Source organism: Salmo salar, chromosome 11 (assembly GCF_965601325.2).
Source record: "Salmo salar chromosome 11, fSalSal1, whole genome shotgun sequence".
Classification (NCBI taxonomy): Eukaryota; Metazoa; Chordata; class Actinopteri; order Salmoniformes; family Salmonidae; genus Salmo; species Salmo salar.
The window spans coordinates 112,680,305-112,705,954 of record NC_138301.1 but is presented as its reverse complement, the minus strand read 5'-3'; the positions used below and the strand labels follow the sequence as shown (position 1 = coordinate 112,705,954).

Here is a 25,650-nt window from a genome sequence, read left to right as displayed (position 1 = left end):
ACACACTTGTATGAAATAAAATAACCAAAGACTTAAGCAATAGATCCTGTCTATAGCAATAGCATTTTATTTAGCAGAATTCATTTTGTCCTCCTTTGATGTCAAATGATAATCATCTCTTGAGTTTTTGCATATTTTTCAGACAGGATGAATATAGTGGAACATATTAAAGGTGCTACACATAGGATTTCTTTTTGCATTGTATTTTCAGAAAAATGTCCATAATATATCCGGTACTGATAGTGGAATGATGGTGTTTCACCGTATTAATGACCCGCCAGTGTTGTGATTGGCTGTGATATTCACCTATTGATTTCTCCTGCCGGTGCAGCATCTGTTTTCAAACTGGGAAAGCTGTTCTGACTTTGTAGCTATGTTATTTAGTGGAAATTGCTTTGTCATTTTCTGGTTGCTAAAATTCTACACTGTTTGCTCAATTTCAGCTTATGTGAGAAAACAAGCACTGCATAGTGTAGGGAATAAATGTACCATCTAAATTGCTGTGAAATATCTTTTCAATAATAAACCATATCATTTTTACAGCTGTTTGAAGCTGGTGGACCAAAACGAAAGCTACTTTTGGTTTTGGTCCACCAGCATCAAACAGCAGTTTTGGTCACTATTCAGTGCTTGTTTTTTCACATAAACTGAAATTGAGCCAACCGTATAGAATTTTCTCAACCAGGAAATGAGTGATTTCCACTAGATATCCCAGCCACAAAGTCAGAACAGCTTTCCTAGTTTGACCACAGATGCCGCTGTGGCGGAAGAAATCAATAGGCGAATACACCAGCCAATCACAACACTGGTGGGTCAGTAATATTGCGACACACTATCATTTCACTATTACCGGCAGATACATTATGGACATTTTTTTTAATTACAATGCAAAAATGTGAAGAAAAAATCTTATGTGTAGCACCTTTAAGGAGTCATCAGTGATGCATCTCTGAATAAGACCACCAGTGGGCGTCCATACATGGCATTACACAGCAGAGAACACAAGCAGTAGAGACAGGCCAATCTAACAGATTCTACCTCCAGTTTATAGACTTGACTATGTATCTATGTCTTGAAGAAATGTGTATTAAACAAGTTTGATTGCATTAAACAGCAAACCAGACAAAGTGTCTGTATTGATTGTTTGATAACAAAATGAGTGATAGAGATAAATACATAAGGTAACATAGACCAGTAGGGTTTGGTAAGTATGATTGGGACCAGTGGACTGTAAACACAGGGTTTGGTCAATATGATTGGGACCAGTGGACTGTAAACACAAGTAAACACAGTTTACCCACCTTTTTATTTTGCCCGACAGTTTACCCACCTTTTTATTTTGCCCGACACTTTACCCACCTTTTGCGGAAAAAATGTATTGAAAGGGAGCGTGACTTTTTTCACGGTGGCCTGGCGATCAGAGTTTACCCACATCTTTCTCTTACCACTACATCACTGATTGGGACCTTACAATGTTGATTTAAGAGTCAACCTGCCCCATATCTTAGTAAACAGGAGCAAAATTGTCAGACTCATATTCAGATTTTCAGCCTTGTATATTACTACACTGCACAAACCAGGGACACACAACCCCACTCAATGTCCCTCACACATTAGATTCACTCAGTGAAAAACAATAACCCAGAGGAAAAAAGCCCTTGGGAGGTTGTGGGGCGGTGTTGTGTGCTCCATGGAGTTGATCTTTCTCAGATATATTTATTTTTTTCATTAAAAAAATAAACTGTTTTCGCTTTGTCATTATGGGATATTGTGTGTAGATTGATGAGAAAAAAATGTATTTAATCCATTTTAGAATAATACTAACAATTTCATCTCATTTTAGAAGCTGTAACATAACAAAATGTGGAAAAAGTGAAGGGATCTGAATACTTTCCGAATGCATTGTATCTTTCTCAGGGCCACCATGAACACAGCTCCAGTCCAGTTTGTCCCCAGCAGACTGCCACCATGAACACAGCTCCAGTCCAGTTTGTCCCCAGCAAACTGTCACCATGAACACAGCTCCAGTCCAGTTTGTCCCCAGCAGACTGCCACCATGAACACAGCTCCAGTCCAGTTTGTCCCCAGCAGACTGCCACCATGAACACAGCTCCAGTCCAGTTTGTCCCCAGCAGACTGCCACCATGAACACAGCTCCAGTCCAGTTTGTCCCCAGCAGACTGCCACCATGAACACAGCTCCAGTCCAGTTTGTCCCCAGCAGACTGCCACCATGAACACAGCTCCAGACCAGTTTGTCCCCAGCAGACTGCCACCATGAACACAGCTCCAGTCCAGTTTGTCCCCAGCAGGACTGAGGCAAAGACATTAGTATGGATCTGTCGGTCAGGTATCACAACGCTCTTTCTCAGGACATCGAGGTCCAGAATTATCAAGATTCCTAAGTCAATGTGGGTCTCGCCAGTGTTGATTTTCAAGTCCCAAGGAGAATGTCCACTGTACTCTCAAACATACATGACGCATGGTATCAAACCTGTCAGTTAATGGTCCAGCATTGAGACTGTTCTGGACACCAGTAATGGGCTGGAAAAGAACACAATGACAGAAAGCTACCAATCAGTGGTGAGACCTGTCTTTGGTTACCCCTGGAACATTTCTCCTGTCACCACACTGAGGGTCTAGACGTTCCAAACAGACGTATCGCTATGAAATCAATCAACACACAGTAAAGCATTACAGGCTAGATTCAACATTGCCCATTGAAGGATTGAGAATGAGAGTGTATCTGGAGGACAGAGCTGCACAGAAAAGGAAAAAAATGCAGACTCAAGACTGTTGGGACGATGACACAGTTGCGCGTTGCTTGTGTTTAGGGGGAGTTTGGATAGTCATACAATTTTTAGAAACAATCTGAAAAACAACTGAATGCATGATTGTATCCCTCTTTTAATCAATATTTTTCTTGGAATGACTTTAAGATGAAATTGTCTAGAAAGTGCAATGTATCCACCGTTCTTCGCCTTTTCTCCCATTCAGTTTCATTATAATACATCTTTCAAACATCAACGAATTTCTGAAATGTTTCCCATTGCATTTTAACAATAGTTTGTTCCAAAATAAATGAATGTATTTTGTACAGTTTGTATGCCTCAGCATATTTGGATCAGCTGTAAAACCCAGTCTCAGCATCACAACAATCACTACATTTAAACACACAGTATACAGTATAGATAGATACTTATGTACATGAACACACATAACATGCATAAAACGTATCACTCTTTACCCTCATGAGGAAAAACCCAGACAAGAGCCAAGTATTGTTTCTTCACACAGAGGAGGCTAATGTCCTCTGGATGGAAATACATGAAGATCTTGCATCACAGCTGTTTATATGTGTAGTCAAGTATTCATTTTTAGTAACATGCAGCAACGTCTTTTGTTCATCATTAGATATTTCCGATGACAAAACAGTCATAAGACATTATAGCCTAGCCCTAGTTTAATGCATATACAGTACTTTATACTGAAACTGTAGGTGGTCAAACTACACATTGAACAGTGTGTGCTCTTGGCTTGGACAACAAGTCTAGAGGTGCATGACTTATTTGATCCATGGTACAGTATGTATGGACTATTTACAACAGAGATAGGGAAAGAGTGACAGAGAGAGTTCAATTTAAAACGGAATCATTTTCAGTTTAAAGAACAAAAGCGGTTGTATGATTTACCATCCAGCGGGACCCAAAGTAAAAATAGACAGTATAAAGTAATGTGAAAAGTGCTACCTAAGAAGATGGATAGTTAGTGATGATTGAAAAAGAAACAGATGTCGGGGTGGAAAGAGGCTCACTGTCACTCCTCTAGCGCCCCCGTGAGGGTGTCAACACAGCTGCTGTCGGTGTCAGAGGCCAAGGTCTGCTCAGTGGACATTGAGGAGAAGTCACTCGTAGAGGACGACTGGGATGCTGTAGCACTGTGGTTCGCCACTTCATCTACAGCACAGAGAGAGAAAGACAGTGAGAGAGAGAGAAAGACAGTGGGAGAGAGAGAAAGACAGTGATAGAGAGAGAAAGACAGTGAGAGAGAGAAAGACAGTGAGAGAGAGAGAGAAAGACAGAGAGAAAGAGAGCGAGAGAGAGATAAGGGCCCATGAAGTGATACACAGTATGACATCATCAAAACATATAACAGTGTGACTCACACCCTGACCTTCTCTTGAGAACAAAAACATTTGTCTTCATTTTTGGGCTTAGAGAAAGTGAGTAAGGATTATAAGGACCAGGATGATCTCACCAACAGTGAACATCGGGGAAGGTATACTGTAAATGTCATTTCTAAAGCCCCTCAGCAACAGGCAGTGCATGTGTCAGAAGCACAGTATCCGTGGTCATTCACCTGCACAGTTCTCCTTCATTACTCCATTCTGGTTCCTCTCCTCCCAGTCCATCAACTCGTCATAGATCAGCTCTGGAAGAAATGAAAGGAAAGGTGTCCTTGATTCACAGTGACTGAAGGCAGGCTATGGGCTGACTGAAGGCAGGCTATGAGCTAGGCAGGCTATGGGCTGACTGAAGGCAGGCTATGGGCTGACTGAAGGAAGGCTATGGGCTGACTGAAGGAAGGCTATGAGCTTGGCAGGCTATGGGTTGACTGAAGGAATGCTATGGGCTGACTGAAGGCTGGCCATGAGCTAGGCAGGCTATGGGCTGACTGAAGGCAGGCTATGGGCTGACTGAAGGAAGGCTATGGGCTGACTGAAGGAAGGCTATGGGCTGACTGAAGGAAGGCTATGGGCTGAAGGAAGGCTATGGGCTGAAGGAAGGCAGGCTATGGGCTGACTGAAGGCAGACTATGGGCTGAAGGAAGGCAGGCTATGGGCTGACTGAAGGAAGGCTATGGGCTGACTGAAGGAAGGCTATGGGCTGAAGGAAGGCAGGCTATGGGCTGACTGAAGGCAGGCTATGTGCTGACTGAAGGCAGACTATGGGCTGAAGGAAGGCAGGCTATGGGCTGACTGAAGGCAGGCTATGGGCTGACTGAAGGCAGGCTATGGGCTGACTGAAGGCAGGCTATGGGCTGACGGAAGGCAGGCTATGGGCTGACTGAAGGCAGGCTATGGACTGATGGGAGGCAGGCTATGGGCTGATGGGAGGCAGGCTATGGACTGATGGAAGGCAGGCTATGGGCTGATGGAAGGCAGGCTATGGGCTGATGGAAGGCAGGCTATGGGCTGATGGAAGGCAGGCTATGGGCTGATGGAAGGCAGGCTATGGGCTGATGGAAGGCAGGCTACGGGCTGATGGAAGGCAGGCTATGGGCTGCCAAAACATAAACACATAAACCATCCTTGTACAGAGAGGTAGCAGAAGCTCTATAATGGCTGTGGGGGAAGGGACAGTAAGGTAAAATACAAACAAAACAGTTGTCATACCTTTCCACTGTTCAATGCTGTGTTCTCGCTCCTCCAGTTGTTTATCAGATATCTGTGGTGGTGGCTACAGACGTAATCACAGCATACACATACAGTTATAGACAGTTGGATCGTGTGAGCCCAAATAAGTGTTGCAAGAAGTTGACACAAACAAAGGGATAGAAAATCTAATTGTACTTGTCACATGCTTCATAAACAACAGGTGTAGACTAACAGTGAAATGCTTCCCAACAAATCAGAGAACTTTTTCAGTTTTAAAATATTAGAAAAATATCAAATAATAACACAAGGAATAAATACACAATGAGTAATGATAACTTGCCTATACACACAGGGTAACAGTACAGAGTCGATGTGCAGAGGTACTAGGTAATTGAGGTAGATATGTACATATAGGTAGAGATAAAGTGACTAGGCAACAGGATAGATAATAAACTGTAGCAGCAGCGTATGTGATGAGTCAAAAGTGTTAGTGCAAAGAGGGTCAATACAGATAATATTTCTAACAATTGTTTACAGACAGATTATTTCACTTATAATTCACTGTATCACAATCCCAGTGGGTCAGAAGTTTACATACACTATGTTGACTGTGCCTTTGAACAGCTTGGAAAATTCCAGAAAATGATGTCATGGCTTTAGAAGCTGCTGATAGGCTAATTGACATAATTTGAGTCAATTGGAGGTGTACCTGTGGATGTATTTCAAGGCCTACCGTCAAACTCAGTGACTCTTTGCTTGACATCATGGGAAAATCAAAAGAAATCAGCCAAGACCTCAGAAAAAAAAATTGTAGACCTCCACAAGTATGGTTCATCCTTGGCAATTTCCAAATGCCTGAAGGTACCATGTTCATCTGTACAAACAATAGTACGCAAGTATAAACACCATGGGACCATGCAGCCATCATACCGCTCAGGAAGGAGATGCATTCTGTCTCTTGGAGATGAACGTACTTTGGTGCGAAAAGTGCAAATCAATCCCAGAACAACAGCAAAGGACCTTGTGAAGATGCTGGAGGAAACAGGTACAAAAGTATCTATATCCACAGTAAAACGAGTCCTATATCGACATAACCTGAAAGGCTGCTCCAAAACCGCCATAAAAAAGCCAGACTACGGTTTGCAACTGCACATGGGGATAAAGATCGTACTTTTTGGAGAAATGTCCTCTGGTCTGATGAAACAAAAATGTAACTGTTTGGCCATAATGACCATCGTTATGTTTGGAGGAAAAAGGGGGAGGCTTGCAAGCCGTAGAACACCATCCCAACCGTGAAGCACGGGGGTGGCAGCATCATGTTGTGGGGGTGCTTTGCTGCAGGAGGGACTGCTGCGCTTCACAAAATAGATGGCATCATGAGGAAGGGAAATGATGTGGATATATTGAAGCAACATCTCAAGACATCAGTCAGGAAGTTAAAGCTTGGTCGCAAATGGGTCTTCCAAATGGACAATGACCCCAAGCATACTTCCAAAGTTGTGGCAAAATAGCTTAAGGACAACAAAGTCAAGGTATTGGAGTGACCATCACAAAGCCCTGACCTCAATCCCATAGACAATTTGTGGGCAGAACTGAAAAAGTGTGTGCGAGCAAGGAGGCCTACAAACCTGACTCAGTTACACCAGCTCTGTCAGGAGGAATGGGCCAAAATTCACCCAACTTATTGTGGGAAGCTTGTGGAACGCTACCTGAAACGTTTGACCAAAGTTAAACAATTGAAAGGCAATGCTACCAAATACTAATTGTGTGTATGTAAACTTTTTACCCACTGGGAATGTGATGAAAGAAATAAAATCTGACATAAATCATTCTCTCTACTATTATTCTGACATTTCACATTCTTAAAATAAAGTGGTTTTCCTAACTGACCTAAGACAGGGAATTTTGACTAGGATTAAATGTCAGTAATTGTGAAAATCTGAGTTTAAATGTATTTGGCTAAGGTGTATGTAAACTTCCGACTTCAACTGTAGATGAAAACTCTCTTGGTAAATAGTATGGTCTACAGCTTATCATTAGGTATTCTAACTCAGGCGAGCAGAATCTTGAGACTTCTTTAAAATTAGCTATGGCACACCAGCTATTGTTAACAAAGAGACACATACCACCTCCCCTGAGCTTTCTGTCCTGCAGATCTATAGAAAAAACAGCTAGATTTATAATTAATATGTCCTTGTTCAGCCACTACTTGGGGAAACATAGGATATTACAGTTCTTCAGATCACGTTGCTAGGATAGTCTCTCACTCTCTCAATATTTAAACTTTTCATTGATGAGCACCTTCCTATCTTATATGCTTCTGACTGAAGTATTTGATATGCGCTGTAGCTCAGTTGGTAAAGCAAGGCTCTTGCCAAGCCAGGATAGTGGGTTTGATTCCTGGGACCACCCATAACAAATGTATGACTGCATGATTGTTTGTTAAATCGCTTATCTTATTATTATATTATAGCCAGACTCACCGCATCAGCCTCTCCTGGGTCGTACCACATGTGGATGTAGGGGTGATCCAGGGCATCCTCCACTGAAATACGGCTCTCTGGGTCAATCACCAGCATCTTGGAAAGGAGGTCCCGTGCTTGACTGGCTGCAGCGATAACAAGGCAGAAAATATGCCAATGTCTGTCAACATATTTCAGTCAGAAGCATATCAGGTAGGAAGGTGCTAAACAATAAAGAGAGAAAGAGAGAGAGAGAGAGAGAGAGAGAGAGAGAGAGAGAGAGAGAGAGAGAGAGAGAGTGAGAGAGAGAGAGAATGTATGTAGACATCTATAGGTGGTATAAGTCTTACTCTTGAGTTGATCCTGCTCTGTTTCTGCTGGGAAGGCCCAGTCAGGGAAGAGTTGAGAGAAGCTGACCCCTGGGTACTGGGGCTTGTTCATCACATAGTTCCTCACAGTCTCCATCAAACGGTTCATAAACTCCATGGGGGGCGTGCCCAGAACCTCAATCACCTTGTTCCACTGGTCAATGTCTGATACGGAGCTGGTTCAGGACACATATACAAACTAATGCAAAACACCTAGTTATACCTCAGGGGGAGGTAGAGAAACATAGGAAATGGGATATTGATTATTGCACCATACACAGCAGTAGCAAGAGGCTTTAGCAATTAGGATCCAGACTTTTCGAGTTAGTACGGACCATCAATTCATCAATGTGAATGAAATGCCTGTATGCTAAGGAAGTAGCTAGCTGATGTTGTTTTTTCAATTGAATGTGGGGAAGAACATCCCGACATGCCTGACCTTGCCATGCGGAAGTCAACCTGGCAGACACATAATACAATGTCTCTAAAAGTGAACCAAATAGAGTTTAAACACACAGACAAAATGGTAATATTATAGATGTAAAAACAGCATATAGGGAGTCATAGATCGACTGGGTAAGGATACGATCCGTGCCCTGGAATATAACGCTGCCCTTCACCATCTCTCCCATGATGCATCCCACTGACCAGATGTCCACTTGGAGGAAAACAAACATAGAGATCACACACATCACACACATTCATCTCACACAGCACCATAACCAGTCATATGTGGACCCTTGCTGCTGGTAAAAGGAGAACAGCCATAGATGGTCAACAGTGCAAGATGGACATTTATAATCAAGTAACTAATAGTGTTTTATCCTGTTGGTGAGATTGAGAATAGAAGGTAATATCCTTGAGCATTTCTTACCATTCTCTTTATACTTCATGCCCAGGATGACCTCTGGTGCTCTGTAGTATCGGGTCACAACGTAAGGGGTCATCATGAAGTTAGTGCAGGCTGTTCTGGCCAGCCCAAAGTCCAGGATCTTCAGAGTACAGTCAGACTTCACCACTATGTTACTGGGCTTCAGGTCCTGGAGGAGATACAAACAAAGTTGATAAATTGATGGTGATGATGGTTATGATGCTTGTGGTGATGATGGTCATGATGATGATGGTTATCAAATCAAAGTTTATTTGTCACGTACGCTGAATACAACAGGTATTCAGCACATTTCACCTTACAGTGAAATGCTTACTTACAGGCTCTAACCAATAGTGTAAAAAAGGTATTTGGTGAACAATAGGTAGGTAAAGAAATAAAACAACAGTAAAAAGACAGGCTATATACAGTAGCGAGGCTATAAAGTTAGCGAGGCTACATACAGACACTGGTTAGTCAGGCTGATTGAGGTAGTATGTAGATGTAGATATGGTTAAAGTGACTATGCATATATGATGAACAGAGAGTAGCAGTAGCGTAAAAGAGGGGTTGGTGGGTGGTGGAACACAATGCAGATAGCCTGGTGGTGATGATGGTAATGATGGTGGTGGTGATGATGGTCATGATGATGATAGTTATGATGGTCATGATGATGATGGTTATGATGGTGGTGATGATGGTGGTTATGATGATGGTGGTGATGATGGTCATGATGATGATGGTTATGATGGTGGTGATGATGATGATGGTTACAATGGTGGTGATGATGGTGGTAATGATGGTGGTGGTGATGATGTTATGATGGTCATGATGATGATGGTTATGATGATGGTGGTGATGATGGTTACGATGGTGGTGATAATGATGTAACGATGGTAGTGATAATGATGATGTTACGATGGTGGTGATAATGATGGTTACAATGGTGGTGATGATGATGGTTATGATGGTGGTGATGATGATGATGATTATGATGGTGGTGATGATGGTGGTGATGATGGTGATAGTTATGATGGTAGTGGTGATGATGATGGTGGTGATGATTATGATGGTTACGATGGTGATGGTTATGATGGTGGTGGTGTTATGATGGTCATGATGGTGATGATGATGTTATGATGGTGATGGTTATGATTGTGATGATGATGGTTATGATGGTGGTGACGATAGTTGTGATGATGGTGGTGGTGATGATGATGCTGGTGATGATGATTGTCACGATGGTGATGATGATGTTATGATGTTGGTGATGATAGTGGTGATGACGGTGGTGTTGATGATGGATATGATGGTAGTGGTGATGATGATGGTGGTGATGATGTGATGGTTATGATGGTGATGGTTACGATGGTGATGGTTATGATGGTGGTGGTGGTGGTGATGGCAGTGGTGTTGATGGTGAAGGTAATGATTGTGATGATGATGGTTATGATGGTGGTGACGATAGTGGTGATGATGGTGGTAGTGATGATGATGATGATGATGGTCACAATGGTGATGATGAGATTATGATGGTGGTGATGAGAGTGGTGATGAAGATGATAATGATGGTGGTGATGATGGTGATAGTTATGATGGTAGTGGTGATGATGATTATGATGGTGGTGATGATGATGGATATGATGGTAGTGGTGATGATGATGGTGGTGATGATGGTGATAGTTATGATGGTAGTGGTGATGATGATTATGATGGTGGTGATGATGATGGATATGATGGTAGTGGTGATGATGATGGTGGTGATGATTATGATGGTGATGGTTACGATGGTGATGGTTATGATGGTGGTGGTGTTATGATGGTCATGATGGTGATGATGTTATGATGGTGATGGTTATGATTGTGATGATGGTGGTGACGATAGTGGTGATGATGGTGGTGGTGATGATGATGCTGGTGATGATGATGGTCACGATGGTGATGATGTTATGATGTTGGTGATGATAGTGGTGATGACGGTGGTGTTGATGATGGATATGATGGTAGTGGTGATGATGATGGTGGTGATGATGTGATGGTTATGATGGTGATGGTTACGATGGTGATGGTTATGATGGTGGTGGTGGTGATGGCAGTGGTGTTGATGGTGAAGGTAATGATTGTGATGATGATGGTTATGATGGTGGTGACGATAGTGGTAGTGATGATGATGATGGTGGTGATGATGATGGTCACAATGGTGATGATGAGGTTATGATGGTGGTGATGAGAGTGGTGATGATGGTTATGATGGTGGTGATGATAGTGGTGATGATGGTGATGATAGTGGTGTTGATGGTGATGGTTATGGTGGTGGTTATGATGGTGGTGGTGATGATGGTTATGATGGTGGTGATGATGGTCATGATGATGATGGTTATGATAGTGGAGGTGATGCTGGTGATGGATATGATGGTGGTGGTGATGATGGTTATGATGGCAGTGGTGATGGTTATGATGGTGATGGTTATGATGGTGGTGGTGATGACGGTGGTGTTGATGGTTATGATGGTGGTGACGATGATGGTCATGATGATGATGGTTATGATGGTCATGATGAAGATGGTTATGATGATGGTGGTGATGATGGTTATGATGATGATGGTTATGATGGTGGTGGTGATGATGATGATGGTTGTGATGGTGGTGGTGGTCATGATGATGGTGAAGATGGTCATGATGATGAAGGTTATGATGGTGGCGGTGATGATGGTCATGATGATGATGGTTATGATGATGGTGGTGATGATGGTATGATGGTGGTGATAGTGGTGATGATGGTTATGATGGTGGTGATGGTAGTGATGATGGTTGGCATGGTGATGATGATGGTGATGATGGTGGTTATGATGGTGGTGATGATGATTGTTATGAGGGTGGTGGTGATGATGATGGTAGTGATGATGGTGGAGATGATGATGGTTATGTAGTTGATAATGATATTATGATGGTGGTGATGATTATGATGGTTTTGGTGAAGATGATGGTGGTGATGATGGTGATTATGATGGTAGTGATGATGATGGTTATGATGGTGGTGGTGATGATGGTCATGATGATGATGGTTATGATGGTGGTGGTGATGGTGGTCATGATGATGATGGTTATGATGATGTGGTGAAGATGGTCATGATGATGATGGTTATGATGGTGGCGGTGATGATGGTCATGATGATGGTTATGATGGTCATGGTTATGATGATGGTGGTGATGATGATGTTATGATGGTGGTGATAGTGGTGATGATGGTGGTGATGATGGTAGTGATGATGGTAAGGATGGTGATGATGATGGTTATGATGATGATGATGGTCATGATGGTGATGATTATGGTTATGATGATGATGATGATGATGATGGTCATGATGGTGATGATTATGGTTATGATGATGGTGGTGATGATGATGGTTATGATGGTGATGATGATGTAGGGATGATGGTGGTGATGATGATTGTTATGAGGGTGGTGGTGGTGATGGTAGTGATGATGGTGGAGATGATGATGGTTATGTAGTTGATGATGATATTATGATGGTGGTGATGATTATGATGGTTTTGGTGAAGATGATGGTGGTGATGATGGTGATTATGATGGTAGTGATGATGATGGTATTGATGATGGTTATGATGGTTATGATGATGGTGGTGATGGTGATAATAGTGGTGATGATGTTGATGATGGTTATAATGGTTATGATGGTGGTGATGATGATGGTCACAATGGTGATGATGAGGTTATGATGGTGGTGATGAGAGTGGTGATGATGGTTATGATGGTGGTGATGATAGTGGTGATGATGGTGATGATAGTGGTGTTGATGGTGATGGTTATGGTGGTGGTTATGATGGTGGTGGTGATGATGGTTATGATGGTGGTGATGATGGTCATGATGATGATGGTTATGATAGTGGAGGTGATGCTGGTGATGGATATGATGGTGGTGGTGATGATGGTTATGATGGCAGTGGTGATGGTTATGATGGTGATGGTTATGATGGTGGTGGTGATGACGGTGGTGTTGATGGTTATGATGGTGGTGACGATGATGGTCATGATGATGATGGTTATGATGGTCATGATGAAGATGGTTATGATGATGGTGGTGATGATGGTTATGATGATGATGGTTATGATGGTGGTGGTGATGATGATGATGGTTGTGATGGTGGTGGTGGTCATGATGATGGTGAAGATGGTCATGATGATGAAGGTTATGATGGTGGCGGTGATGATGGTCATGATGATGATGGTTATGATGATGGTGGTGATGATGGTATGATGGTGGTGATAGTGGTGATGATGGTTATGATGGTGGTGATGGTAGTGATGATGGTTGGCATGGTGATGATGATGGTGATGATGGTGGTTATGATGGTGGTGATGATGATTGTTATGAGGGTGGTGGTGATGATGATGGTAGTGATGATGGTGGAGATGATGATGGTTATGTAGTTGATAATGATATTATGATGGTGGTGATGATTATGATGGTTTTGGTGAAGATGATGGTGGTGATGATGGTGATTATGATGGTAGTGATGATGATGGTTATGATGGTGGTGGTGATGATGGTCATGATGATGATGGTTATGATGGTGGTGGTGATGGTGGTCATGATGATGATGGTTATGATGATGTGGTGAAGATGGTCATGATGATGATGGTTATGATGGTGGCGGTGATGATGGTCATGATGATGGTTATGATGGTCATGGTTATGATGATGGTGGTGATGATGATGTTATGATGGTGGTGATAGTGGTGATGATGGTGGTGATGATGGTAGTGATGATGGTAAGGATGGTGATGATGATGGTTATGATGATGATGATGGTCATGATGGTGATGATTATGGTTATGATGATGATGATGATGATGATGGTCATGATGGTGATGATTATGGTTATGATGATGGTGGTGATGATGATGGTTATGATGGTGATGATGATGTAGGGATGATGGTGGTGATGATGATTGTTATGAGGGTGGTGGTGGTGATGGTAGTGATGATGGTGGAGATGATGATGGTTATGTAGTTGATGATGATATTATGATGGTGGTGATGATTATGATGGTTTTGGTGAAGATGATGGTGGTGATGATGGTGATTATGATGGTAGTGATGATGATGGTATTGATGATGGTTATGATGGTTATGATGATGGTGGTGATGGTGATAATAGTGGTGATGATGTTGATGATGGTTATAATGGTTATGATGGTGGTGATGATGGTGGTGGTGATGATGGTGATGATGGTGGTGATGATGATTGTTATGAGGGTGGTGGCGATGATGATGGTAGTAATGATGGTGGTGATGATGATGGTTTTGATGTTGATGATGATATTATGATGATGGTGATGATTATGATGGTTTTGGTGAAGATGATGGTGTTGATGATGGTGATTATGATGGTAGTGATGATGATGGTGGTTATGATGGTGGTGATGATGGTGATAATAGTGGTGATGATGTTGATGATGGTTATGATGGTGGTGATGATGGTGGTGATGATTATGATGGCGGTGAATAATGGTTATGATGGTGGTGATGGTTATGATGATGGTGGTGGTGATGGTTATGATGGCGGTGAATGATGATGGTGGTGATGATATGATGGTGGTGATGATGGTAGTGGTGGTGATTATGGTGATGATGATGATGGTGGTGATGATGATGTGGATGGTTATGGTGGTGATGATGATGGTTATGATGGTGGTGATGACGGTGATGGTGGTGATGATGGTTATGATGGTGATGGTTACAATGGTGATGGTTATGATAGTGGTGGTGGTGATGGCGGTGGTGTTGATGGTGAAGGTAATGATTGTGATGATGTTATGATGGTGGTGATGATAGTGGTGATGATGGTGGCTGTGATGATGGTGATTATGATGGTAGTGATGACGATGGTGGTTATGATGGTTATGATGATGATGGTGATGTTATGATGGTTATGATGATGATGGTAAAGGTTATGGTGGTGATGATGATGGTGGTGGTGATGATGGTTATGGTGATAGTTATGATGGTGGTGATGATGATAGTTATGATGGTAGTGATGATGATGGTGGTTATGATGATGGTGATGATGATGGTTATGATTGTGGTGATGATGATGGTGGTTATGATGATGGTGATGGTTATGATGGTGGGGATGATAATGATGATGTAATACAAATTCAAATCAATATGTTAGGCAAGTACAGTAGATGTCTACATGGCTTACGTTATTATCTGCATACAACACATATTCACAACCATTTATGATCAGCCAATGACTGACCCTGTGGATGATGCCAGCGGAGTGCAGGTGTCTGATGCCACAGAGGATCTGGTAGAGCAGGTAGGACATCCTCTCATGGTCCAGATCCATGTGGATGACCTGGCACAGACTGGCATCCATCAGCTCCATCACCAGGTAACTGGCAAACAGACAGGGGACCACCCATAGAGTTAGATAGACTACCCCATTAGGGCTGTGCCTAATGGTCAACCGAGAATCGTCTTTTCTTTCGACCAATCATTTAAACGAAATTGTAAAACGTGCATTTTTCCATATATAGAAACACCATATGTGTTTTAATAAAATAAACTTCTGTATATGCAGGGTTGCAAAGCGTCGGTAACTTTCCGGAAATTTTCCATGGGAAGTTAAGCCTTGGAATATGGGGAATTTTGCTTAAATTTATTTAAAAAGTCAGCTTATAACAGTGTACCTTTTTTGTGGGATACACATAAGGCAATTCTAGGTCTTGTGGCATATTTTGGTTAAACTATCCCCAATCCAATGGAATTGCAACCCTCTGCATGCACAGTGCATTCTTCCATCACATGTGCAGTGCACTCTTCCATCACATGTACAGCTGATTCTCAAGATCTTGCACACTAATGAGATGCTACAGAGCCCACACTACTACACTGTCTGAGCCAAGGACTACATGCTTTCTGGTAAGTTTTCATTACAATACTGGGTGGGGTGAATATATTTTATATGATATACATGATTTTGTGTTAACTAATAAATAGTAGCCCACAGCAAAGCGTGTTTAAATCAATTCTAACTTGTTAACAATTTCTGCTAGTTAGTTTTTGCTACCATATGGGTTTTAGCTTGCTTGAGCCTGCTAACTGAGGAGTGTTAATTCACCTGTGTCCATACATGTTTCATTTTAAAACATCTTACAAAGGAGTTCTTTAATCTAACTGCTTAAATATTTACATGTACATGGAATTGTATTATTATTATTTTTATCTATACAGGAAAAAGCCACTGGCACTATCTGATGTGTGGAGACATTTCACTGCAGCTAATGTAGAAGGAAAAGCTGTGTACATTTACAAATACTGTGCCAAATCATATGTGAAGAATGCAACAAAAATGCAGAATCATCTGGCCAAGTGCATAAAGTTCCGTAAAGGCTCACAACAAGCAAACCCTGACAAAAGTCCCTCTACTTCTATTCGAGGTGAAAATGATGAATCAGACACCTTATCGATAGCAACAGCTCATGGTCCTCCTGGAACCAGACATTTCTTGGATTCAATGGAGGAACATAGTCAGAGAAATGCTGATGAATGTCTTGCTGAAGCTGTGTATGCAACTGGTTCACTTCTGATGCTTACATTTACATTTTAGTCATTTAGCAGACACTCTTATCCAGAGCAACTTACAGTAGTGAATGCATACATTTCATTTCATGCATTTTTTTTTTGGTACTGGCCCCCCGTGGGAATCGAACCCACAACCCTGGGTTTGATTCCACACACCATGCTAGCATTGCAAACACCATGCTCTACCAACTGAGCCACAGGGAAGCTATGCTCACAGGCAATGTGTAGAGCTGTAGAGATTTCTGAATGTTCTTCGCCCAACATACACCCCTCCAACCAGACATGCTTTATCTACTAATTTGCTGGATGCAGAATTCAACAGAGTTCAAGTGAAGGTCAAGCAAATCATAGAGAAAGCAGACTGTATTGCAATCATCTCTGATGGGTAGTCGAATGATCGTGGGCAAGGAATAATTAACTACATCAATATCCACCCCTCAACCAGTATTCTACAAGAGCACAGACACAAGGGACAACAGACACACTAGTCTCTACATTGCAGATGAGCTGAAGGCAGTCATCAATGACCTTGGCCCACAGAAGGTATTTGCACTGGTGACAGACAATGCTGCGAACATGAAGGCTGCTTGGTCTAAAGTGGAGGAGTCCTACCCTCACATCACATCCATTGGCTGTGCTGCTCATGCATTGAATCTGCTCCTCAAGGACATCATGGCACTGAAATCAATGGATAAACGCTACAAGAGAGCCACAGAAATGGTTAGGTATGTGAAGGGTCATCAAGTTATTTCAGAAATCTACCTCACCAAGCAAAGTGAACAGAATAAGAGTACCACATTGAAGCTGCCCAGCGACACTCAATGGGGTGGTGTTGTCATCATGTTTGACAGTCTCATGGAGGGGAAGGAGTCTCTCCAAGAAATGGCCATATCACAGTCTGCCGATATGGACAGCCCCGTCAAGAGGATCCTCCTGGATTATGTATTTTGGGAGAGAGTGGTAAGCAGCCTGAAACTCCTGAAACCTATAGCAGTAGCCATTGCACAGATTGAGGGAGACAATGCCATCCTGTCTGATGTTCAGACTCTGCTTGCAGATGTAAGAGAAGAAATCCGTACTGCCCTGCCCACTTCACTGTTGCTCCAAGCAAAGGAAACTGCAATTCTGAAATACCTTAAAAAGCGTGAAGACGTCTGCCTGAAGCCCATACACGCCACAGCGTACATGTTGGATCCCAAGTATGCTGGCAAGAGCATCCTGTCTGGTGCAGAGATCAACAAGGCCTATGGTGTCATCACTACCGTGTCTCGCCACCTTGGCCTGGATGAGGGCAAGGTTCTTGGCAGTCTGGTGAAGTACACTTCCAAGCAAGGGCTTTGGGATGGAGATGCAATATGGCAGTTGTGCGAACATATCTCATCAGCCACCTGGTGGAAGGGACTTTGTGGATCTGAGGCTCTTTCCCCTGTTTCCTCGATCATCCTCCAAATCCCACCAACATCAGCCGCCTCAGAGCGCAACTGGTCCTTGTTTGGGAACACACACACACCGAAGCACGCAACAGGGTTGAAAAATTGGTGGCCATTGAGGCTTTTTGAGCCTGACAACAAGCCATCCTCAACAAGGTTGGAAAGTGACAGTGAAGATGAGGCCTCAGAGTCTGATGTTCAAGAGGTGTGGACATTGAGGAGGTCCAGGGAGAAGACATGGAAGCCTGAGAGGAAGAGAACTAAAGCTTTAGTTTCTAGACTATCATTTTACAGATGTATGTTGAAAATGTTTTTGGGAGATGCGATATTCCCTTTATTTTGTTGTTCAGTGAAATCATCCCATGTGAAGAGTCAACTCATTTAATTAAAGTTCAATTCGTAACTAAATCATTTTTTAAATTTCTATTGGAAGGATTTTATCAATTGCAATTATGTCTACTTATGATAAGGTAAAAGGTTTATGTTTCCGTCTCCATATGATATGATAAATATATCCAATGCAACAAACATCTACATTTAAATGGCATCAATATTAATTTGCATATATTTCTGTTAATTCCCATATATTCCCGTTAATTCCCACGGAAAGTTTCCACCTCTGAATATTCCCCAAAATGTGCAACTCTATGTATATCTACTGAACTTGCTTCAAGCACGCTGTTTGATTAAATAACTAAGATACACAAATGACTCAAGAGGGAGCCAGAGATCAAGATAGCCTAAACATGAAAAAAAATAAACCTGTTCCCGGCCCTCCTCCTGCAGCTGCTGGCCGTTATTCTCCTGAAGTTGCCAGTAATAGGCTACACCAGCGGTCGGCAACCTTTTCCATTTGGAGTGCCAATTTATCTTACCATTTCTACCAATCTGCGTGCCAGTTATGATTTTCATATGCACATTTTTGTGGAACAGTTTCATTTTTAATGGTCTGTATCTCAAAATCATTGTCTGTGGTTAATCTACATTCTATTTCAGTCTAAATGAAAATTATACAAATCTAAAAGTAATTTTTATTGCCATAACCAACAATGTAAAAAAAATAGCCTACATAAAGCCAACAAATAAAACATTGCAGCCTGCAGGTAGAAAATATCCTGATAAAAATAAATCACATTGGCTACACATGGCCTGTTTGCAACAAACTTACAACAATGTATCAACTATCAACTTGGTCAGCCCGAAACTCACGCTAGCAAACTTGCAGCATTGTATAAAATATTCTGGGCCCTCAGAGTTTCCCCGCCAGTGAGCTCGGGCCAGACATAGCTGTAGGCTATTTGTACAAGGAATAAGAAGTGCACAAGTTTTTTATGACGTTTCCACTGGATAAGAGCATTACATTTTTCCCTTTCATGCTGAGTCGTTATCGAATTGGAGAGAGCTGGAATTATACTAATCAGACCAATCAGGCCAGGTAGCCTAGGCCTACTTCCATGTGCATAATCAGGTGCGTGTCTTACTCAACATTGACAGGAGTGTTTCAAACAAAAGACAATGAATACATTTACAGAACTCCTAAATGGGATGTAATAAAAAAAAAAGTTTCTCACAAGCGTATCATAGGTTGTGAACTTTGCAACGAGAACGGTAAACGACTGTAATAATAAACTCAGCAAAAAAAGAAATGTCCTCTCACTGTCACGGTTGTCGTAAGAACGGGACCAAGGCGCAGCGGATGTTGAGTGCCACATATTTATTACAAAGTGAAACTTTAAGCAAAAGCAAATAAATCAATAAACGAACAACGAAACGTGACTACATGGTGCACATGCACAAACACAAAACAATATCCCACAAACACAGGTGGGGAAATAGCTACTTAAATATGATCCCCAATTAGAGGCAACGATTACCAGCTGCCTCTAATTGGGAACCAAACCAAAACACCAACATAGAAATTTTAAACTAGAACACCCCCTCGTCACGCCCTGACCTACCACACCATAGAGAAACAAGGGCTCTCTATGGTCAGGGCGTGACACTCACTGTCAACTGCGTTTATTTTCAGCAAACTTAACATGTGTAAATATTTGTATGAACATAATAAGATTCAGCAACTGAGACATAAACTGAACAAGTTCCACAGACATGTGACTAACAGAAATGGAATAATGTGTCCCTGAACAAAGGGGGGGGTCAAAATCAGAAGTAACAGTCAGTATCTGGTGTGGCCACCAGCTGCATTAAGTACTGCAGTGCATCTCCTCCTCATGAACTGCACCAGATTCGCCAGTTCTTGCTGTGAGTTATTACCCCACTCTTCCACCAAGGCACCTGCAAGTGCCTGGACATTTCTGGGGGGAATGGCCTTAGCCCTCACCCTCCGATCCAACAGACGTGCTCAATGGGATTGAGATCCGGGCTCTTCACTGGCCATGGCAGAACACTGACATTCCTGTCTTGCAGGAAATCATGCACAGAACGAGCAGTATGGCTGGTGGCATTGTCATGCTGGAAGGTCATGTCAGGATGAGCCTGCAGGAAGGGTACCACATGAGGGAGGAGGATGTCTTCCCTGTAATGCACAGTGTTTAGATTGCCTGCAATGACAACAAGCTCAGTCTGATGATGCTGTGAAACACCGCCCCAGACCATGACGGATCCTCCACCTCCAAATCTATCCCGCTCCAGAGTACAGGCCTCGGTGTAACGCTCATTCCTTCAACGATAAACATAAATCCGAGCATCACCCCTGGTGAGACAAAACCGTGACTCGTCAGTGAAGAGCACTTTTTGCCAGTCCTGTCTGGTCCAGCGATGGTGGGTTTGTGCCCAAAGGCAACGTTGTTGCCGGTGATGTCTGGTGAGGACCTGCCTTACAACAGGCCTACAAGCCCTCAGTCCAGCCTCTCTCAGCCTATTGCAGACAGTCTGACACTGATGGAGGGATTGTGCATTCCTGGTGTAACTCGGGCAGTTGTTGTTGCCATCCTGTACCTGTCCCGCAGGTGTGATGTTCGGATGTACCGATCCTGTGCAGGTGTTGTTACATGTGGTCTGCCACTGCGAAGACGATCAGCTGTCCATCCTGTCTCCCTGTAGCTCTGTCAGTACGGACATTGCAATTTATTGCCCTGGCCACATCTGCAGTCCTCATGCCTCCTTGCAGCATGCCTAAGGCACATTCACGCAGATGAGCAGGGACCCTGAGCATCTTTCTTTTGGTGTTTTTCAGAGTCAGTAGAAAGGCCTCTTTAGTGTCCTACATTTTCATAACTGTGACCTTAATTGCCTACCGTCTATAAGCTGTTAGTGTCTTAATGACCGTTCCACAGGTGCATGTTCATTAATTATTTATGATTCATTGAACAAGCATGGGAAACAGTGTTTAAACCCTTTACAATGAAGATCTGTGAAGTTATTTGGATTTTTACGAATTATCTTTGAAAGACAGGGACCTGAAAAAGGGACGTTTCTTTTTTTGCTGAGTTTAACATGTTGAATGCATTAGCCTAACAGAAATTACCATAACCAAATAAACATTGCAGATTAGAAATTATGGGAATTAACAGTAAATGTAGGCCACTACTGGTGATATATGTAATGGGGAATTGATAGACACAGCAAATAATGCTCATAATGAAGTTATGAAACAATAAATACACACAAAATGGCTGGAGAGAGATGTGCCTTGTGCATCTGAGCCACACTCCCCTTATTCTTGGAACGTTGCATCCCTGCCGCCTCCTCAATGGATTAGTCCACTGAGGCAGGAGCAAATCAGACAGGTGTCTCGTGGTGCTCAACAACAAAAAGATCTTGGTCGACAAACAGCCTATCGACCAAACAATCGACCAGTCGACTAAATGGGGTCAGCCCTACTCCCCATCAATATCCATGCTAAAACTGCTTATATCCATCTAGAGTCCTCTATCTAACTTCATGGGACAACCACTCCTAAGATTCCAGTACTTACATCTGGTCCAGCCAACCAGGACCCCTCTATTATGGAGCCCCGCCCACTGACATCTAGAGTTTTATAACATACGTCGGAAGTCGGAAGTCGTAATATGAGCTCTTTTATTCCTAAAAACTATTTCAACTTTCATTTTAAGGTATCCCTCTATATATTACTCTGAGGTTATTTCTCAGTTATTTCCTCTGTCTCCTGCAATACAGTCATTGAGGTTATTTCTCAGTTATTTCCTCTGTCTCCTGCAATACAGTCATTGAGGTTATTTCTCAGTTATTTCCTCTGTCTCCTGCAATACAGTCATTGAGGTTATTTCTCAGTTATTTCCTCTGTCTCCTGCAATACAGTCATTGAGGTTATTTCTCAGTTATTTCCTCTGTCTCCTGCAATACAGTCATTGAGGTTATTTCTCAGTTATTTCCTCTGTCTCCTGCAATACAGTCATTGAGGTTATTTCTCAGTTATTTCCTCTGTCTCCTGCAATACAGTCATTGAGGTTATTTCTCAGTTATTTCCTCTGTCTCCTGCAATACAGTCATTGAGGTTATTTCTCAGTTATTTCCTCTGTCTCCTGCAATACGGTCATGTAGATCTTTTTTATGTATAATAATGTGTTAAAATGTGTATGTGCTTTGAAGGTCACTACTAAGCTTGTGATTACATAGCATCCTCTCTCTCAAGCAACCAGACTCTCATAGGAAGGAGGCAGTGCAGCCCAGCAGCAGTGATGAGGAGAATAATGCTTACCATAAAAGGATAAGCAAAAAGTATGAGCCTGCAGCCGACTTACAGATCCTGGAACTCCTCCAGTGAATTCTGTGGTGTGAAGACATTCAGGAGCCTAATAATCTGGAGGAGAAGAGACAATATATCAGGAGACTGAAATATGACACTAATTTGGTGATATAAGACTAAATCAATAATTTCATACACACACATACAGTATAGTTAGCCAATGAAGTCACACACAAAGGAATTCGCCATAATGACGAGGTCTAAAAGACCCACATACGTGGACAGCTGAGTATGTCCACAGTGACGTACATTTTTGTGATTGACGCACTTGAGCAGCACCAACTCCCTATAGGCCCGCTTGGCGTGGGTCTGGTTCTGGAAGGGCCGGCTCAGTTTCTTCACCGCCACAGGGACCCCAAGGACACTGTCCAGGGCCGAGCTACATAGACAGACACACAGAGGAGTGGGAGGAGAGGAGACACCATCTGATTTATCACTGTTTTCCATGAAAATAGGACACCACACCTTGATTACTGTGGAACAAAGTATTCCATCGTCTATTGAAGGAATGACTCATCGTGTTCACAGTCAATGCAACAGCAGGATGATTGTGAGGAGTTTAAATAACAGTGTGGCAGTGCCATGCCCACTCACCAGACAATGCCCTGGGCACCAGACCCGATGGCGCGGAGCTGCTGATAGCGGGTCAGCACAGTGAAGGTGGAGTCACCCACCTGCACGCTGTGGAAGAGCCCCTCCCCCTCACTCATGGCTCCTCCCCCCGTGCTGCCACTAACGAATAGGATACAACCTGAGGAGAGAGAGAACAGAAGAATTCGAATATTATGATAATATCATCCAATATCATATCAGATTATGTTCTTAGGGCATGTTATAGCACTACTACTATTACCACTAGTTCTACAGTAGAGAGGGAAATAACTATAAATTAGGAAAGATTCACAAATAACAGACCAATTCATGTGGAACCAATATTTCATTATAGTTGCATGATAGCATGTAATAAACAAAATGAATAATGTAGTTATGGTACATAGTGGATGTTGTTAGCTGGCAAACACACACACACACACACACACACACACAGCAAACGCAACGCTGTTCAGGCGCCCACACAATCTCTCTTGGCCATAACAGTAATCTGCGTGATGCTGGATGACATAGAGGAACCTTGGGCGATATGACTCTGTCCTGTTTTCTCCCTTTTTTCCATGGTTCCCAGAGCCGGTCAGCCATAACATGGACAGAGTGGAGGGCATGCTGAATGTGACTCAGGGTGAGCAGTACCCTCTTAGTGGGCTGCAGCAGAACTCTACCCGGAGCAGCAGATGTAGTGCTTGGGTGGCATACACCACATCTACATACAAATCCTGAATTCAAAGTTATAAAGCTGTGCTGTTCTGGGTGAATAAAACAAAGAAGAAAAACACCATGATTCATCTCCCCTTGGAACGTTCACAATTAAATGCCTGGAGGACAAGGCTGTGTTTCACCTGATCCTGGTCAGGTAGAGCTCAGATCGGCAGCAACTAACAGCATGCAGACCTGTTAAGAGACGCGTACAATCAGGAAAAAATATTGCAGTCAATCCTATGTTAGACACGCAAACGCATGCACTCTCTCTCTCACACGTTGGTAAGGGCAGACAGATACACTAGTATGTCAAGAGTCTTGTGGCTAGTTAGTAGATAGATGGTGACCTAGAAAAGCCTCATGGTCCCTCAGCAATGGCGCAATGGGCAGCTGCCAACTGTAAACCACTGGTTCATCCCACGGGTTAGATATGACCCCACAGTTGCCAACATGTCATTTAAATAATATGATCTAGTGGTCAGAAGTGATTATGGGGCATCTGTGTTGTGCAAGATGACATGGGTGAGTTAAACAACTGTAGGCCTAGCTCGGACATAGTCAGGCTTTTCAGTTGGCCTAATAACCAGATATTATTTGAGGCTGACTGTCATAATGTTTTCATTTCTCGCATTTACATGATACACATTTGTTTTATTTTTATATTTTGCTAATTAGCTACAAAACATTCGAGCACATTTGACTTTACACCAGACCACAGTAATAATAATAACCTATGTAATAACTTGCTACGATTTAGCCAACTGTGGCCTATAACTATGTTCTACCTGAAATTGTAGGCTACATGCTTTTTTTTTTTTTAAACAAAGTATTCTACTGCCTACTAATAATTACCATGGAACAAAATATGTGTAAGTGTTGCCAAACATTCTATACCTCAGGCACACAGTCACTGTACATTGAGGGATTTGCGTTCTGTCCTCAATAGGCTACCTGGATGCATCGCACAGACTGATTCTAGTCGAATGAATGACTCAGTATGCGTGCTATACCGACATCATGACACGTTCAACCCAGGTTGCCAGCTACAAAGGCCAAACCTATTCACATGTACAGTATTAAAGAGTTAGACTAACATGTTTTGTATCTTATTCACATATTCAATGCTATCAGTATCATCATTTTGTATTTTATTCCTGTCATTTATTTTCTCGATAGCAAAGCTAAAGTAACAGTAAATGTACCAGTCACAGCAGACAGTGCGCCGAAGAACAATCTGGATGAAAACGATAGCCTGATTTACCTTCTGCCTTTTCTTTTGCCGGATCACTCCCATGCGTACACCCGCTAACCAAATGAAATGTCGCGCCACCAGATGTGTCTAGAAGAACAATCGTTCCACTTGGTATGTTCAGTGAAATTGGCGACTTTGTGTTTATGTTTCCTTGTAGTTTGGCTGAAAACGTTGCGGTCCTGTCCGTAGCATGACCGGTGGGGCGGAGGCAGGCGAAGGGGTGCTGCTGGGACAA

At 42.6% G+C, this 25,650-nt stretch overlaps 1 protein-coding gene across 2 annotated transcripts; it reads right to left on the bottom strand.

Annotated features, from left to right (window-relative positions):
- Positions 1–44: 44 nt before the first annotated feature.
- mapk9 (mitogen-activated protein kinase 9) lies at positions 45–25,650 on the bottom strand. 2 transcript variants are annotated; one of them, XM_014129605.3, is made up of 12 exons: positions 25,425–25,650; positions 23,444–23,600; positions 23,099–23,228; positions 22,845–22,903; positions 15,363–15,501; positions 9,081–9,246; positions 8,793–8,864; positions 8,189–8,371; positions 7,860–7,984; positions 5,395–5,458; positions 4,359–4,430; positions 45–3,955 (listed from the first exon to the last, which is right to left on the bottom strand). In XM_014129605.3, exons 2-12 carry the CDS (start codon positions 23,557–23,559, stop codon positions 3,816–3,818), a joined length of 1,266 nt encoding a protein of 421 aa, XP_013985080.1. In that variant the 5' UTR covers positions 23,560–23,600; positions 25,425–25,650; the 3' UTR covers positions 45–3,815. The 2 variants fall into 2 exon arrangements, with proteins under 2 accessions (XP_013985080.1, XP_082814410.1); XM_082958284.1 differs by lacking the exon at positions 25,425–25,650 and adding an exon at positions 24,304–25,394.

Excerpts from the sequence above, each read along its gene's own strand:
- mapk9 (XM_014129605.3), bottom strand. The coding sequence starts at position 23,559 with ATGAGTGAGGGGGAGGGGCTCTTCCACAGCGTGCAGGTGGGTGACTCC. Across the intron at positions 9,247-15,362 it reads CCGCTGGCATCATCCACAGG|GACCTGAAGCCCAGTAACAT; the intron begins GTCAGTCATTGG and ends TATCTCCTCCAG. Across the intron at positions 7,985-8,188 it reads AGAGCAGGATCAACTCAAGA|CCAGTCAAGCACGGGACCTC; the intron begins GTAAGACTTATA and ends TTATCGCTGCAG.